The sequence below is a fragment of the Spinacia oleracea genome, chromosome 2 (genome assembly GCF_020520425.1).
Source record: "Spinacia oleracea cultivar Varoflay chromosome 2, BTI_SOV_V1, whole genome shotgun sequence".
NCBI classification, from domain to species: Eukaryota; Viridiplantae; Streptophyta; class Magnoliopsida; order Caryophyllales; family Amaranthaceae; genus Spinacia; species Spinacia oleracea.
Genome location: NC_079488.1, coordinates 80881364 through 80899059, shown reverse-complemented (window position 1 = coordinate 80899059; position 17696 = coordinate 80881364). Strand labels below are relative to the sequence as shown.

The window sequence follows — 17696 nt, the reverse complement described above, 5'->3', positions numbered from 1 at the left end:
AAAGATAACATTATGGATGCTTCCCCTCCCATTTCAAATTTTAACCAAAGATAATTAGCCAGCTTGCACTCCAAAAAACCTATTCTCCCTGTTTCCCCATACTTGGTACTTCTCAAACAACTAACAGAAAAGTTCAAATCACTCTCTTCAGTCAATTTATAGAGTTACCAATTTGTGTGGGATTTTATATTTCAAAAGAACCCTGAAAAAACAAACTCACTCTATTTAGGCTTTCTAAGCAATGGGAGTAGATAGATTATATCACATCTGATGCAAAGGTGAAACAAGAAACAAAGAAACCAATACCCCTAACTTCTCACCCATAAGCATGTGAATTACAGTTTAATTGTTGTGTTCAAATATGACCCAAAAAACAGCAGCGTACTGACAGCATTACATTTGTTTGTCACAGACCTTACTTTGAGTATGAAAGAAAATATCCACTTTGATGCCCTGTGTATTCACTAATTCTATTTTGGTACCCCAGCATTTATACTTTTTTTCACTTTAGTGCTCTGCGGTTAAGAGTTCCGTATAATTAATCCTCTTTCCCACTGTTCTTGTTTCAAGTATTGATTTCACTCCAACAGAAGCAAACTTTAAGCCTTCTTTATAATTTTGGTTAATTTCATAAATATCTTTAGAGTTTTTCCTTAAAGAAAAACAAAAGGAAATTATTCATTTTCGTGTTTTCTGGAAACTATGAATAGGTGAGACCTTTTAAATAAGGTAATCCAATATGAAGGGAAAATAACAATCAAACAAGAACCGCATATATAGGGTTTTAACAGCTGACCATAATTGGGTTCTTTGTCATCGCCCACACCTCCACAGGAGCATCACGAAATAGAAGTAGCAGATATCTGCAGAATTTATAAAACTAGTCAAAGATAAAAAATTTAGGTTAACTAGCCAATTCTCAACCATGAAAAAATATTAAAAAGGAATAACAGGATCAAATATATGGAATTCAGATAAAATAAAAGAACAATTAAGCTACACAGATATCACACTGAAGTATATTCTTCAAAAAAAGAGGCAAAAGGAAAACAAATTGACATAGAGACTTTTTTGAGGGAATGCACTCATAAAGCAAAGAGAAAGGACTAGTTTAGTTCATATCAGGCTCTTCATTCCAACCGATGGGAACAACTCTAGACCTCATAGCCACCCGATGTCCATCCTTCTCAGGTTATCCTTATATCCAAGTAGTATAGCTTCTTATCAGACACTTGCGGCATCTTAAAAATGTCAGTCACTTGTTTCTTTTCCATCCTTTTATCAACTATGTCAAAGGGTCAATAACAAAGGTAACAGCTCTTCAGCCTCGACTCTCAACAGCAGCCAAACTACTTATAAAACCCTACAGCCTAGTTATACATTATCAATACAGCTCCTTCTTATCTAGCCATACCAGCTTTGCTAGCCATCCCAGCCAGCTCTATGAAAAGTCTTCCAATTCCTAATCTATGCCGCCAATTCCTGTGAACACAAAGTGCTGATATTCTTTTTCAAGAACCCCGTGGGATTTCATATCTGAGTTCAACCTAGGTTTTACTGATTATGATTTATGAATACCTACTTCTAACTAACATCACCAACCAAGCAATCCTGAGCTGAATTTCAGACGCCAACCTTTAACACAAGCGCACACTGCAGCATTCAAACTACAAAGGGTTTGTATTTTGATACATTATTTCGGAACACAAAAACGCCAAACAGCACCAGAATTCGTTAAAGAAAGAATGAAGGAGAAGAGCATGGTAGACCTTGCAGAGGCTTTTATCTATATCAACCATTTCAGGCGGGGGAAGCAAATGGGCCTAGTTCTATGATTTAATAAATGATTATAATCAAACTCTTCTGAAGTCTTGGGGACTTGGAATCATTTAATGTATTTGACACAAAAATGGAAATCTTTTTCTGTTTCCCTATTACATTAAAAGGATCGAACCCAAGTGAACCTACTCGTCTGAGGTGTCGGAAACATATTAGACACAGACACACTGTAAGGTACTGGAGGGGCAGAATAGATCATTGGTAACTGCAATTTAGATGGTTGGCAAAGGTGCACAGTGAGCATGGTGCACCAGAATAACACAAGTGTTTGTGTAAAAGAACATGATATTATGTTAAAAAATTAAAAGGAAAGCCAGCAAAACTATGGTTTGTTGTCCCTGCTTGTTGAAAGGACATTTAAACCACAAAGGAAAAGATAACACAGAAAAGGAGTAGAATGTCTAGAATCTGCATAGCCAAGTCAGCTTTGAGATTCAACACTAACCTTCCGGATGAGGAAGCTCTGAGTGCTCGTATAGGAGCCCTTTCTGGCTTTTGAAGAACCCGAAATGCCCGATTAAAACCACTTCTAACACAGGTGACAACGAGCCTGTTAATGTAGCCTCCAGATTTTTCATTGGCCTGCAACAAAATCAATGAGCCATGAAAATTTTAAAATAATAATTAGAGGCCTCGAGGAGACTGCAACCTCATCTGACTACTCTAAATAGTTAAATATGAAGCAAGGAAGTTTTGTCAACTTAATATATGAGCATCATAATGCAGTATTACCTGAGTGTAAGAAAATGATACCAAACGAGAATTTCCAAGCCATCTTAATCCCCTGACAACCCCGTGATGAACAGAGAAAGAAGTTGTAACTGCATTGGCAGAAACATCAATAATCTCAATTGCACCGCTTTGGGTACCCAGAGCAACTAGTGGAACAACCACAGCAGGATTATTACCACCACCTTCAGAGAAAACGAATGCAGGATTCAGTTACGCCAGAAAAGTAATAGTACAATCCATTTAAAAGTAGAGAAGAAAAGTAACTAACGGGCCAAAGTAGCTGTCAAAGAAGGGGATGGTACAGCAAGCGTAGTCACTGTTGAAGAAATAAGATGGAGCTGTCCTACTAAGATTATCTGCAGAGTGCATCGCTAGGTGAGTGCGTATCTAAAACTCAAATTATTGCATCAATTGAGAACGACAATGAGACCAAAGATTTACACCATAGCATCACCAAACTACATTACAAATAAAGAAACTCGTGGAAAAGGGCCCATCCAAATAACTAGTAAATTATAGAACAACCTGGAAATAAATCTAGAGTCTAGAGATTCTACACAACACAAAAGGAACACATCCTTCTGCTATGTTCGTTGAGAAATCCATTCACATAGATCAATGTTTACTTTCAACAATCATCCCATCACAATGTATAGCTATATCTGGCCAGTTACAGAAAGGTCCAATTCTTGTACAGAATCAAAAACTGAAAAAGGAAAAAGCATTGGACAATAAATTGACAACACACCACATTAGTAAGAAAGAATTTTGACCAACCTGGAACGACGTGTCTTCAGGAAAGACAGTCAAATTAGATGAGCGTTCTCTACCCTTCAGACGTTCAGATCTTTTGCTTGTTGATCCCTCAGAGGTGCCACTACCGGCATTCATATCTAAAATTCGTGATTCATTTTCATTCACAGCTGCTTTCATTTTTGTCACGTCTTTGGGAGCCACTTCAGGTCCTTCAGCAGTTAAGAGCCAGTTCCATACTTTGCCATCATCAGAGATAGAGATCAAATGAGTTTTTGAGGCAGGAAGCGACTCGTCACAAAAATCAAAAGGATTATCAAAGTCCTCATCACCAAAAGGAGTATGAGGAACATCAGAGTAAATCTTGCCAACATTTTGGAGAGCATAATCAGATTCACAGACTACAGCAGCCAGAATGGAGGGAGAAGGAACAGATGAGCCAACAGAGGGCATCAATTCTTGCGTTGAACAAATTGTATATGCCTGTTCACCTCTGTTATTATATATATATTAGCATTTTCTTCACAAATTACCTAAGAAACAAAATAAGGGCATGAATACAGCAGAGATGACATGTATGATTCCAATATGTTATGATCAAATTATGCTTCTTTGACTATTCAGAAATAAAGGCGAAACACAAGAATGTGTATTTATAATTGACCATATTGTAGTCTCTATGCATGACTTAGCCAGCCTATAATAGTCACAAAAGTCTCTTAGGCCATAACCCTTGCCAGAGCTCGTAATAGAACTTGCTTTTGGTCAGTTAATCAATTTACTCTCTTTTATAATCCTTTTTCATTATACCCACCACTCCTGTATTGATTCTTGTGAATGAATACGATCCCACATAGTTCCCTCAGCTTTGATGCCACGTGGCACACATCTACTCTCCCCTGAGTCCCCCCCCCCCCCAATTCCCCTTTTGAATCCTATGCCTTCTCCACTCCTGAATCCTATGCCTTACATACCCTCCCTTTTGAGTTGTGTCAAGCCATCTCCAAGCCAATAAGTAATCAGTTGTTAACTTCTGTAAAAACTTTGTCCAGAAGATCTTGAACGGAATTTATCCTTGCGTTCAGCTTTGCTTAAAGATAAATAAAATCTATTAGCATATAAGTTATCTTACACTCCTTCCAACTAGAAATTGTCACATAGTCATACTCCCTCATAATTCATAATGTGGAATATGATATGATTTCACCGTCTATTGAACAAACCATAAAACTTAAATGGTCCATGGAATCCACTGGCCCACTGGCCACTGCTGTTGTTGAAATTCCACATATTCAAAAAGCAACATTGAGAGCACTCTCCTCCATTCGTGAACTTCTGAATTTATTAGCTAGGAAGATCTTATGTTTCTAACTGACAGAACTATAAATTCTATAATACACCAACGTGACTAACGGACTAACTCTTAATTTGGCAATCTCTAATTCTCTATGACCTCGACTCCACTGAACATGATTACATCAGTGTATAGACAAAATGCAGAAATTCAACCTAACTAATAAGAATCAACTGCCATAAGAAAAACAAAAATGTTTCCACAAGACCAATTTATTCCCCTCATATTCTTACAATCTTACATACATTCTCCCAAAGTAAAGGGATAGGTTCATCTTTCCCTTAACACAAATTACGCAGTAAATATTGACTTTGCACACTGCACACTTTCAAATGTGAGACCCCAAGTGCAATTTCATACTTAACCAACATTGGCAAGCTGCAAAGCTAATATTATATTTACCTTTTCACACAAACCGTTCCGGCCAAGACCAATCTATTCGCCATAACATTGTCAAATATGCTAATTATGCCTTCTTTTCTTTTTTCAGGTTAGGGTGATGTTTTCACCAATCTACAACTAACATCAAAATATCTCACATTAATGTACCACTGCAATTTCAACCAAAATTATTGGCTCAAACAATCCACATTGCAACAAACAATCATACTCAATGAACAAACTAGCAATCATAATCAGGATCATATTCACAACAATGCAGGAGCTCATGAATCAAAGGAAAGCTTACTCACTCTCGACGTCTCCAAGTACTAAGCTTCCCATCAAGATGCACACTATACAACAGCTCACTATTCGGGTCCGGCAAGACGTCAAGAAACTTCCCACCGCGTGGCAAATTCGCAGCAAACAAAGCCGTCTCATAATGCAAGTCATACACCACCAACTCCCTAGGGAAAGACACAAATATAATATGCCGCCACTCAGGCGAAAAGGCGCATTTTGCAGGGTAATTCGGAAAAATCGCCGATGTCGGAGAAGTTGAAGTGCTGTTATGAGCCCCACCACCTACCAAATCCTTCTCCAATTTCGCCAATTCAGACGAATCCGTATGAATCTGAAGCTCCTGCAAAACGACGCCGTCCTCCGATTCTCCGGTAACTTTGACGGAGAGTAAGAAACCCTTTAACCCTAGAATGACGAAGTGCCGAGCATCAAAGGGATCACGGCGAATACAGGAGAGGAATTCCGATACGGCGTCGTATTTGAAGAAGCATTTTCCGGTGGAGGTGGAGAAAAGAGAGAGAATATGAGGCCCAGTAATGGCGGCAAGGGCCCACGAGTCAAGGGTGGACTTAACCCAGCAAATGTCCTGAATACCGAGTTTGAACGAATTGTGATCTGAGTCAAACCAGAGGAGAGGAGACCGAGATTTGAAATCGAGGAGCGATAACCTCCCCTGACGATCACCGACGGCAAGGAGAAGGTGGGAAGAGGCGAGAGAATCGGAGGAGAGAATGTCGACATGGCGGAGGGAATGCGGGGCCCACCTAACGGAGGTGACAAAAGGGGAGAGAGACGGTGAAGAAGAAGAGGAGGAAGAAGGTGGTGGAGGAGGAGGGAGAGGGAGGACGGACAGAAGTTGCATGGATCGGGTGTCGATGAGAGAGACTGAACTGCCGGAGGCGAATGCGAGGAGGCCTGAGGAGGTTACATCAGAGGCGCCACCATTGTTGCGGCCGGGCGGACCCGGAAGCATTGATTGCCATGGTTTTGGGTCGGAGGGTGGTGAGATCGACGACGCCATTGTTGAACGAGGGAGAAAATGGAAATGATCGAAATGGTGTGGTATGATACTATGATCTGTGGTAAGTTTGTAACTGGTAATGTGGTTACTGGTTAGTCATGTTCGGACCCTGAAGCGCGGGAGTTGCTTTGATCGTGTAATAACGTAGAATGTGGATCGGGGGTTTAGTGGGTTCCTAAATTGTGTGCTTGATAAGTTTAGATAAATTAAAGGGAAATTCTCTATGGTAGCATTATCTTTTTGCAAATTCTCATTGGTAACAAAATTTCTACCACTTTCTCTAAAATAGCATTAGAAATCTAAATTCTGTCTAATATAACATTATTTCAACCTAATTAACCAATCCAATACTAACTGTGGTTAAGTATCATTAAAATTTACTAAATGATGGAACGTATGTGTACTAGTACTACAGTCCATTCTCCCAAACAACTTCTCTGATAATGTCATAGATGGAATCAGATTTCTGCTATCATAAGACTCAAAACTGAGTACTTGAATCTCTTGATCAGTTGTCAGAGATGCAAATTCTCAATCTGGATTCTGGGCATGTTAAAGAAACAAATATTCCGTATATTCATATCAATTTGTTTATTTAATTTGTAGGTTATTGTTCCACAAACATACGGAGTACTACATTAAACCCTTCAATTTTACATCAGCAACATCAAACTACAAAGGTGCACTTGCACCCACACTAAAGTAGCTAAAAGCTAAGCCTTTTCCACGTCCTTGCAGCCTATTAGCCAGAGGTCATATAGCATGGATATATATGATCCTTCAATCAGAAGGCTTCCCTGATCAATGCCTAATCTTAAGTCTGTAATATTCTTTGTAGTATAAATGATCTTCTTCCTGCTTTTCTCAATTGTTCAGTTAAATTGTAAGAAAATAGTCTGTTATTTATTATGTACAATGTGCTTCCCCTCTTTCATGAGCGACGGGTAGTAATTGTTCAATTCTCTCACCACTCCGAATCCATCATTGACCTACATCAAGAAATGACCTCCTGTCTTGTTGAGACCTGAGTAACTACATTGTGAATGTGCGACTTCGTCCAATTGGTCCCAAGTTAGTTTGATTTTGGGGGAAGAATGTGGAAACGGCATCGCCTTTTTCACCCAATTGAATCGATTTAATGAACAAACAAACAAAGAATTGATTAATTGAAAATAGCACGACTTAGGTCTTCCTTCTTTTCTCAATTATGATCTTCAGATTTTTACCATAAATTTGATCCGGAAATAGAACTAAACACAGAAATTGAAGTTGAAAAAAATCGCTGAAAGAGAATTAGAATTGAAGGAACTTGAATATAAAAAGAAATTAGGAAAACTCGAGAAAAAAATCCAAGGAAGGAGATGGAAGAGGACGATAGGAAAAACACGAACAACATTTGTGGGGGAAACGAGGGTATGTTGGTTTGCCGTCAAAGAATAAAAAAGGGTCTGTTTGTTTATAACCTAGAACTTTTGGAGGGAATGAGTTAACCACGATTAACTCTCATTAGGTTGAAATTAATGAATAGTGTTATATTAGATAGAATTTACATTTCTAATGCTATTTTAGAGAAAGTGGCACGGATTTTGTTACCAACGAGAATATGCAAAAGTACAATGCTACCATAAAGAATTTCCCTAAATTAAAATCAGGTCTTTGTTATTCTGTTAAGTTTTCTCTTTTGCAATTAAGTATAATCATGTTCAATAAGTTTAATTTTAATCGGGTTCTATCAAGTCAACCAGGTTTAATAAATCAGTTTTAATAAGTTCACATAAGTTCAATTTAGATAAATTCTAGTTTAATCCAGTGAAGCGAACGCACAACTAACTAAAGATAGTTTGTAATAACAAACCAATTGAAAAGTAATTCACTAGTTCCATAAATCTTGCATGCTTATATACCAATAATGGAACAATTCTTAACTTATACGAAGTACTTAACATCTTCGACGTTACGATTAACAATCAAATACCAAAATAATTGCTTCTTGCAAGTTTATGAGACAACATAATGTCAGGTTGAGTTGGTGAGAAACACTATTACTTGGAATCTTTAGATTATTTCAAAAACCGATGTTATATACTGTAATACCCCGAAATTTTAAACTCGATTTATTAAAATCAAAAATATTTATTAACTTGATTTCGTTTTAAATAATTATGAATAATCGAATTTCGTTATTTTAATCGTTTTTACGATTTATTTTAAACGATAAATTTATAAACGAAAATTTATTTATTTTTCGTTAACGATATTTTTATTAAGAATTATTTTAACTAAACGTTTCTATTTTTAGTAGCTTCCAAAAATAACAACAAATTCCAGAATTTGGCCTAATCTTGTGAAATGACCAAAATGCCCTCAACAATAAAGTTTCATTTTCACTTCTTTTCTCCTGCTCTCCACGTGAACCAGAGGAAGAAGCTGAGTTCTTCCTTCCTTCTTCTTCTCCCTCAATCTCATCTACATTCATTGGCAAAGTTCAAATGGAACTCTTTCTCTTCTTCCTTTACAAAACCAACAACCAGAACACCAATTTTCCACCAACCAAAATCAAAATCAATAAAAAAATCAAACCAAATTTCAATTCCCCTTGTTCCTGTGAACCGAACCACCACAACGAACGCCACTGCAACCACCGGCTTCCACCACTTTCACCTCCGTCCAACACCACACAACCACCCCAACCACCGTCGCCCCACAATACCACCGCAAGCACCACCTCCTTCCCTCTCCTCCTATCGACACACTCCCCTGTTTCTCCCTCTTCCCCCGCCTCGCCGCACCAACAGCACACCACGCACCACCACCCCCAACCACCTTCATCCTCTCGCCGACCACACTCCGCCTCTAAAGCTCCGGCGAACCGCCCTCTCCCTTCCCAAAAACCGATCGAAAAACCCACCAAAACTCCCTTGCTTGTTCGCCCCTCTCGTGCCCTTTCTCTGTCTCCCTCGCCGTTCTGCCACCACCAATAAACCACCACCATCGCCGCCTCACCTCCGGCGCCACGCCAAACCACCCAGCCACCCATCCACCTCCCTCCTCTCCTCTCCTCCTCTTCGTGTTCTCCCCTCCCCTGTTCCGCGTCCTGCTCCCAGAAAACCAAAACCAATTTTTGGTTTTTGGTTGGTTTTATTCTCCTTTAAAACCCACAATTGAAATTGGGCCAAATTGATTTGGGCTTTTGGGTAAGAAACCCACTTATGATTTCAGATTTTCCTAATTTAAGTTTCATGTTTTAATTTATTTCTATGATATAAATATTTACTAATAAAATTATTTATTATTTTTCAGGTTTAATTATCGATTTTAATAAAGGAAATTACTAAATTTATTTAACAAAAATGGAATTTAAATAATATTCATGACAAACGATTTATGAAATAAATATATATATACATATATATTTTGATTGAAAATTTGATTAATATTGTTTTCATTAAATTCCGAAAGTATATTTTATTAAAACTCTTTATTTATAAAATTTATTAATTATAAACCTATGATTTTATAAACTATTGATTTTAAATTATTTATCGATCTAGTACTAATTCAATTATTTAATATTTTGAAAGAAATTGTACTCGGAGCTCATGACGAACGAACCAACGAAAATCCCTTAGCAAAGTCGCGGAATCGAGGTAACGGCTATTGCTAGTACCCGCAATTCCCTTCTAAATGTATTTATGAAATCATGACAATATGTTTGAATTTATGAACTGAATGCTTTGTCATGTTTTATTGAATTGCGGGAAATGAATTATGTTTTGATTGAATTATTTATTATAATATGATTTGATGAGATTATTTCTTATAATATGATTGAGTGAATTTCTTATAAAATAGTATTTATAAGAAACCATGAAAGAAATGATGCTTTATGTTGATCACATGATCTAAGGGAATTATGTTATTTCAAATAAAGTAAAAAGGCTAAAATGTAAAATTAAACGAAACATGATAAATGAAAGTGAAATACCTAGCCCGTTTGGCAGTATATGTTCACAGGTTACGATTCTCGGTCATGCATGTACCCATGGGGCATCCGCCCATTGAGCCAAGGCTCTCATGTTTTTCGGGCCAAGGCCCCATGTTTTATGGACAGCGGTCCATCGTGGAAGACGTTCCACCATGTCATACTTGCCACGACTAGCATGTGCACCCTAAAGTTATGAATGAATTAAATAAAGGACTTTATAAAATGTTTTACTGTATTCTATTCTCCCTGTGTTATTAAATAAAATGAATTGAAATGAATTTACGCTGCTAGGATAGTCGTTACTGAAGGAAATAATGCCCTTGGTCCAAGTATGCATTCAATGTTAAGTCTAATAAATGCGGTTCAGTATTAATTAACAAGTTAATAATTCAGTGAGATCAAGTGAGCTGAATGCCTAGCTAGAGGCCGCTTCAGTTCAAGTGGAATTAATGATATTAATCCACAGCTTACTCTTGACTGAACCCGTAGGGTCACACAAATAGTACGTAAACGGATCAAGTATTTAATGGCATTAAATACTCCATCTATGGATATTCGGAATCGACGGATCTTGGTTTCAGTGGGAGCTGAAATCGTCACAGGCAAGAAATGAATACTCCGGAAACGATGATATTGCCGGAAACGGAAATATGGATCGTATCGGAAATATAAATATTATCCAAGTCGTAGATGTTGCCGGAAACGGAAACATGGTACGTATCGGAAAATATTATCGGAAATGGAAATATTGCCGGAATCGGAAATATTGCCGGAAACGGAAATATTGTCAGAATCGGAAATATTATCGGAATCGGAAAATAATTCCGGAAACGGAAATATTAAATATTTGTTCGAAACGGAAATTGATTCCGGAATCGGAAATATTGAATATTGTTCGTATCGGAAATGAATTCCGGAATCGGGAAATTAATCGGAAGCGTATCGTACGAATTAGCATCGGACGAGGCCTGCCAGACGAAGGCCGAGCACGAAGCCGGGCCATCGCCCAGCAAGCCAGCGCGCCACAAACGCACCAGCCAAGGCTGCGCCAGGCCCACCGCAAGGCAGGCCCAGCACGCGCCAAGGCTACGGCAGCGTGTGGGCTTGCGGCAGTGGGCTGCGAGCTCGCGGGCTGCGGGCGCGCGCATGGCGCCTCTCGTGGGCTGCTGTGCGTGCGTGTGTGTTTGTGTGCTACTCGAATCCTAAAGCTACCGGGATTTGTCATATGATTAAATCTAATCCTAAAAGATTTAGTTTATTTAATTAGAGTCCTAGTAGGATTATAATTAAATAAATTAGTATCCTAATAGGATTCCAAATCCTTTTCCATAACTCTATAAATAGGTGCCTAGGGTCACATATTTACATCGAGAATTCAAGTATTCAAAGTGAGTTTTTGAGAGCAAAATTCAGTCATACAATTGCCTATAAAGTGCCGAAAATTCAGAGTACCTTAAGGGCGATTCTAGTTGGTCAATCTTAAGGCGGATCCGGACGTGCTGTGGACTATCTACGGAGGGACGACACTTGGAGTCCTAAAGACTTGTTCTTGTTCGGTTCGGGCGCAGCTAGGGAAGGCACGCAACAAAGAGTATGCATCTAAACTATGCTAAATGATTATGTGTAAATAATATGTTTTCCTGGCTTAATGGTTTTTCCGCATGATTTATGAATTGTCATATGTATCATAACCTAACAGTTACTGAGTCTTCGGCTCACCGTTTTGTTTTCTGCTTTAGGTACCGCGGGGAACGATGGAAACGATTAGTGGCGAGGAGCTTTACTATAATAATGTTCACTTAGTTTATGCTTAATGTTGTAATAGTTTAATTAAAGACTTTTAGTAAGTTATGTACTTTTATTTTGAGGACTATTATATTACTTTGGGGGTTCTAATAGATTATGAATGATGGTTGCCTTGTAATTCCCAAGAGGGAGTTACGGCGGGTAATGTCCCGACCGAGTTAGGTTAATTCCGCTGCTAATTATGCTTTAATAATTGAATTAGAGGTCGGGGCGTTACATATATTTAACACTATGACATACAGATAGTAACTAGGTTATTGGCCCAAGCGACACCCCGATAGCTTCACATTTGTAAACCTAGTTAATTGTAAATTTTATAATATATCATTCAGAATAGATATTAACCAAAAATTAGTTAATTAAATTTACGAGTAATTTTCTTGATTTGTTCTACAATTTTTTTTTTTTTTTTTTTTTTAATTTTTTTTTACTTCTATTACAAATAATATGTTGTGGTAAGCTTTTTTTTCCTTTTGTAAACTATTAGTAATTATACGTTGATTTACAAGATCAATATAAATTTTAATAGTCGTTTATTTTTGGTTCGAAATAGAAAGTTTAGGGCGTAAAATTGGTCAGCTATTTGACCTGACTCTATATAGTGAGATAGAATTTTTGAAAATGGATCAACCAACTATTTAATCAGGTCTAATTATTACTCTTAAGCGCATACTTAGTAGGTAAGTTATTTGAATAACAAGTTCTTTTTTTTTTTTTAATTCCAAACCACCAAATGTCAAAATAATAAACAATTAAAAAAAAAAAAACAGAGGTAGAGGTGGTCACATATGATACAAATATAATAAATTGCCGGCATAAGTGATAAGATTAAGTATTCATTTGTAACTAGGAACATAAAAGTTCATTCATCTCAACAAATTATAAATATAAAAAGTTCAAATCCTTGAATTCAACTTGATTAAATAGCACTAATTCAATTTGAGGCAGCCCACTTATGGTTGCAAGTCCTTAGGTGTCCAATGTCCATCCCTTATTCAAGTTAAATTTCTAAATTTCTAGTACACAGCTATATAATCTGTCAATCAATTATATTGTTCAAAATCCCCGAAGAGAGAAAAATGAGTGATTATAACATTAAGGAAGAGGCGGTAGTAGAAAAAACGAGTGATTATAACGTTAAGGAAGAGGTGGTGAAACAAGAAAGGTATTACTATGAAGAAGAAAGAGAGTTTACAATTCACAAAACATCAATGTTTAGTCAAGGAGATGGGTTTATGATATATGATTCAAAGGGTGATATTATCTTCCGTGTTCACTCATATGGCCCTATTAAGCAACCTGTCATTCTCATGGATCGTTTTGGCAAGCCACTCATCACCCTTCTCCCTAAGGTAAACATACTTTAACTTAACCCTTTTTCCATGGTCTTGTGCATCTTTGGGGTTAGAACTTCCAAGGGGTAGGGTAGGGCCTATATCTATGTTTCAATGATGGTTTATTAAGAATACCTCATATAGAGACTTCAAAAGTACGTTAATCTTGTTTATATTCGATGTTTGTTGTAACATACATACTTTAAATGTAATCTCATTATCGGATCGAGATTAGATAGTGTCAGCACATAAAAATGACAAATAATAATGTTTTCAAATATTCCGTCTTAGGTGCCTAATAAAAGTGATTTTAACCCATCTCCTTTTAATTTTTATCGAAAACTCTAACAAAATAAATACTTCCTCCTATTTTAACTTAAGTTTCCTTATTAAACTTGTTTACATTTGTACTTATATTTTTAAAGAGAAAAGAACAAAATTTTATGGAATGAGTCGCGACTTAAAAAGTGTTACAATTACAGACGTCTTTTGAGTTTCGACTAAAGGCCAAGGGAATTTGACTTGAATAAACTCTATAAATTGAAAACAGTATACTTTGATGTACGTAGTATGTCGTATTAGTGACATTACCTTTATTAAACTATCACCCCAATTTATAATTGTATTATATGTAGTCAAACCTAAATGTGATCAACCTTGATTAATTGAGGCGGAAAAGGTATCGTTTGATTAATCTGAATTTCGCTTATTATCTTATCGATCTTAAACTTAAACAGAATATAATATTACCTTATTTTATTATCCTTTATTTTATACGAAGTATTGTCTTAAATTTTCTTATTGACCCTTAAAGAAAGTTATAGAAATGTAACATTTGAACTTAATTATTAACCATTATTTTATAGTACTATTATCTTATCTTAAACCTTATTAAAAGGTGGGTCGGATTAGGTTTGGGCCAGGCTACAAACAAAGTAATGTCTCACTACAAAATTATGCATCAATTAGTGATGGGTTTTGAGATGAATACAATAAACATCTCAAACTTGAGACGGATTACTAAAATTTTGTCTCTGAATTAAAATTGAGATGGAATAGTATATGGAGTTTCAAAAATAAAATCTCAAATTTGTAATGGATTTGCAAGATCTCAAAAATTTTGAGACACCTTATTTCCGTCTCAATTTTGTCTCTAAGCATCATTTTGAGGCGAATTTGGACTACTTAGAGACGAAGTTCTTCGTCTCTATAAAATGATTATTTTGTAATGTTTAATATGTCGGTCAGGCCCGACCGAGCTGAGCCAAATTTCGAGCCGATTTTTCTGTCCAAACCCACTATTTCAAGCCATTTCGAGTCGGCCCAATTTTATAACTAAAATTTCACTTTTGAGTAGCCCAAACTAGTGCTAAATTTTTGAAAATCGGGTACGATTGGACCGGGGCCTAGATTTCTTCCTAGAAATCGCTGCTTTTGGATTGGGTATAGTCTGACTCGAAATGATCAACTTTATAGAATATTATCTGAACTAATTAAATTTTAACCCTTCTATTATCTTAATCTTATTGTAACTATTTTTTTTTCAATTTCTACATGCTCCATCTTTAGTGATTTTGCGAATTACTACCTATCTTGTTAAAAGTTGACAATTACTCCGTACTACTTAGGGGTTTAGTTATCGTTGTCAATTGCTACCTTAGCCCGTATTCCGGCCAATTAGTCACTAATTATATTATAATCAACCGTTAATCATATTTTAATTAATTAAAAAAATCAAAAACTAATTAAATCAGAAAATCCGAAAAATACCAAAAAAACCCAAAATGAAAAAAAAAATATTAACCCAAACCACCACCCCCCCCAAAAAAAAAGATTTAAAAAGATTTTTTGGGAATTTTTGGGGGTTTCTTAAGTATTTTCAGATTTTCTGATTTAATTAGTTTCAGAATGTTTTTAATATTATTAATTTAAACATTACTAACTCTTGATTATATATGATATATTTAGTAACTAAACATTAGGTAGTAATTGACAACTTTTAACAAGTTAGGTAAAGTTTCTAAATTACTGAAGACATAGGTAGGAATTGACAAATTTTTCTAGTTGTAATAAGTGAAAACAAATCTGGAACCATTGTGTTCCCACTATTCAGTATGTTATTTCTAGCTTAAAAAGCATAGTAAGAAGTCGAGTTCTCGCTGTAATGCCTAAGACAGTTAGTAGGCAAGATCACTTGTGGTTTATGAAATTGTAAGTAGTTTGTTGCCCTCTCTTCTTTGGGAAGATCCAACCTAGTTGGTTCATCTCTTGTTGGGTTGGTTTGGTTGTAATCGTTTTGGTGATTAATAATATTATTCTTGCTTGTTAATTACCAAAAAAAGTGAAAACAAGGCGAACAAAACAGAGCCTAAGTTATTAGACATTTGTTAAATATAGAGGCCTACACTTCACCATAGATGGGAAGGATTCATAGGAGAGAAAACGAGGCACGATCAACAACCACCCATCTTCAGCATATGGAAGTCAATAAAAATGGTCGGACGACGAGGATCTACCATGATAGTACAAGTGCACGATGGATCACATGCAATGTACGAGATCGAGGGATGTTTCAATGAGAGAAGTTGCAACGTATATTATTATTTGTCCGATGATCATACCATATCTGAAAAATTCTTAGTTGCAGAAATCAAAAGGAAGGTGGAGCTCACTAGAAATATAATGTTAGGGAAAGATGTTTTCAGTTTGAATGTCAAAGCTGGGTTTGATGCTGCTTTTGCTATGGCCTTGGTTTTAGCACTTGATAGAATTGATGGTGATGTTGACGATGATGTTTCAATTGATCCCCTATGAAATGTCACCAAGTTACCGATGATGTTTTGGCTAGGGGTTAAGTCCATTTGGAGGTTTTTGTATGATAGGTCACAAGTCTGAATTCATCTTTCTAGCTCCATTTGCAATTTGTATTGCATTTCCGACTCATTCACACATACACAAAAATGTCAGCTAATATATTTGTATCATGTGAGATTAGGACTTTAGGAATGGAAAATTCCTTAAAAGGTGTGTATATAAAGTGTACTAGTCTTTTATGTATGCGATTCGTGTGTGATTTATAGAATCCAGGTATGTTAATTAACATTAAGAAATTATTATTTCTTATCGTAGAATGACTACCTCTTTTTTTTCGTTTTACCGTACCACCCTTGCTAATGGTTAAATAACCTTTTAAGATTTAATATATTAATTAGCTAATTACTCCATTCCATCCCTTTTTGTTCTTTGCGTTTAGTATCATACATGCAATTTAACGACTAATTAAATTGAATTGAGATTCCTTCTGTTTTATTATTTAAACAATGCAAATTACGTTTGTTTTATAATGTTTTTACTGTTATCCAAAATCTGATATTGGGAAAGTTGGAAGATTTAATGCCCCAATAGGAAAATGTGAGAGATTAAATGCTCCAATGAATTTAGTTGATTAAAATAATCACTTGGCACAATTTTGACAGAATATTAACGACGTTTATATGATAATATAAAAGATAAATATTCCAAACGTAAATATTAAAATATGACACCTAAAATGGGATACGTAAAGAATAAAAAGGGTGGAGGGAGTACATTTTTTTTATAATCAAATATATATACCTTTTGTACAAAGCAAAGATACTTGTATGAGGAACTGCGTGTATATGGTTAGCAAAATAACATCATATTATTTTATTTTCTTTTTGAAGGTAAAATTAGTTTATTAATGAAAAAAAAGTCATACGACATCTACAATAGAACTCAAAATTAACAAATACAAAAAAATTAATTAGGATCAAACGAAATTCTAATTCGGCAAAATCACGATCGTTGTGGATGAGATATGACTATGGTGAATACCCTCTTTCACATCGTTGTTTGATACAGCCTTCAACGAGGGGGTCTTTCGTTGTAGTTTTTGGATTGAATTAAATTCGATTTAATTGATTGTAGACATAGAACTAACATCCGTGGTAACACCGCACAAATCTTCATCAATGAATCAACTTTTCCTGCGAAATTAAAAACATAGCCCCAAACTCTCACAAGGAGAGAGATAAAACCCAATAATGAGTAAAGAGAACGCAATAAATTGGTAAAAAACTCTCCAATAGGTAGAGAATGAAGTTTTTATTACAAACATGAAATCAAAACCTAGAAAAATCAAGAAATGAGGGGCTTACCATCAACCTA

The 17696-nt window shown here is 36.1% G+C and overlaps 2 protein-coding genes across 2 annotated transcripts in view; one reads left to right on the top strand and one right to left on the bottom strand.

Moving 5' to 3' along the window:
* Positions 1 to 6489, bottom strand: part of LOC110789830 (uncharacterized) — a 15987-nt gene extending 9498 nt beyond the window's left edge. Inside the window, exons 1-6 of the mRNA XM_021994530.2 lie at positions 5371 to 6489; positions 3349 to 3817; positions 2840 to 2927; positions 2572 to 2753; positions 2285 to 2421; positions 797 to 863 (exon numbers count right to left, since the gene is read on the bottom strand). Coding sequence (XP_021850222.1) covers positions 797 to 863; positions 2285 to 2421; positions 2572 to 2753; positions 2840 to 2927; positions 3349 to 3817; positions 5371 to 6383 — 1956 coding nt within the window. The 5' untranslated portion in view covers positions 6384 to 6489. The remainder of the gene's footprint in view (positions 1 to 796; positions 864 to 2284; positions 2422 to 2571; positions 2754 to 2839; positions 2928 to 3348; positions 3818 to 5370) is intronic.
* Positions 6490 to 13027: 6538 nt separating this feature from the next.
* On the top strand, positions 13028 to 16639 carry LOC110789821 (protein LURP-one-related 12-like). Its single transcript, XM_021994522.2, has 2 exons — positions 13028 to 13526; positions 15906 to 16639. The coding sequence occupies exons 1-2, from the start codon at positions 13254 to 13256 to the stop codon at positions 16320 to 16322; spliced, it is 690 nt and encodes a 229-aa protein (XP_021850214.1). The 5' UTR covers positions 13028 to 13253; the 3' UTR covers positions 16323 to 16639.
* The last annotated feature ends 1057 nt before the right edge of the window (positions 16640 to 17696 follow it).

Coding starts and splice junctions, on each gene's coding strand:
- LOC110789821 (XM_021994522.2), top strand. CDS start 13,254: ATGAGTGATTATAACATTAAGGAAGAGGCGGTAGTAGAAAAAACGAGT. Junction 13,527..15,905: donor TCATCACCCTTCTCCCTAAG/GTAAACATACTT, acceptor TGTTAAATATAG/AGGCCTACACTTCACCATAG.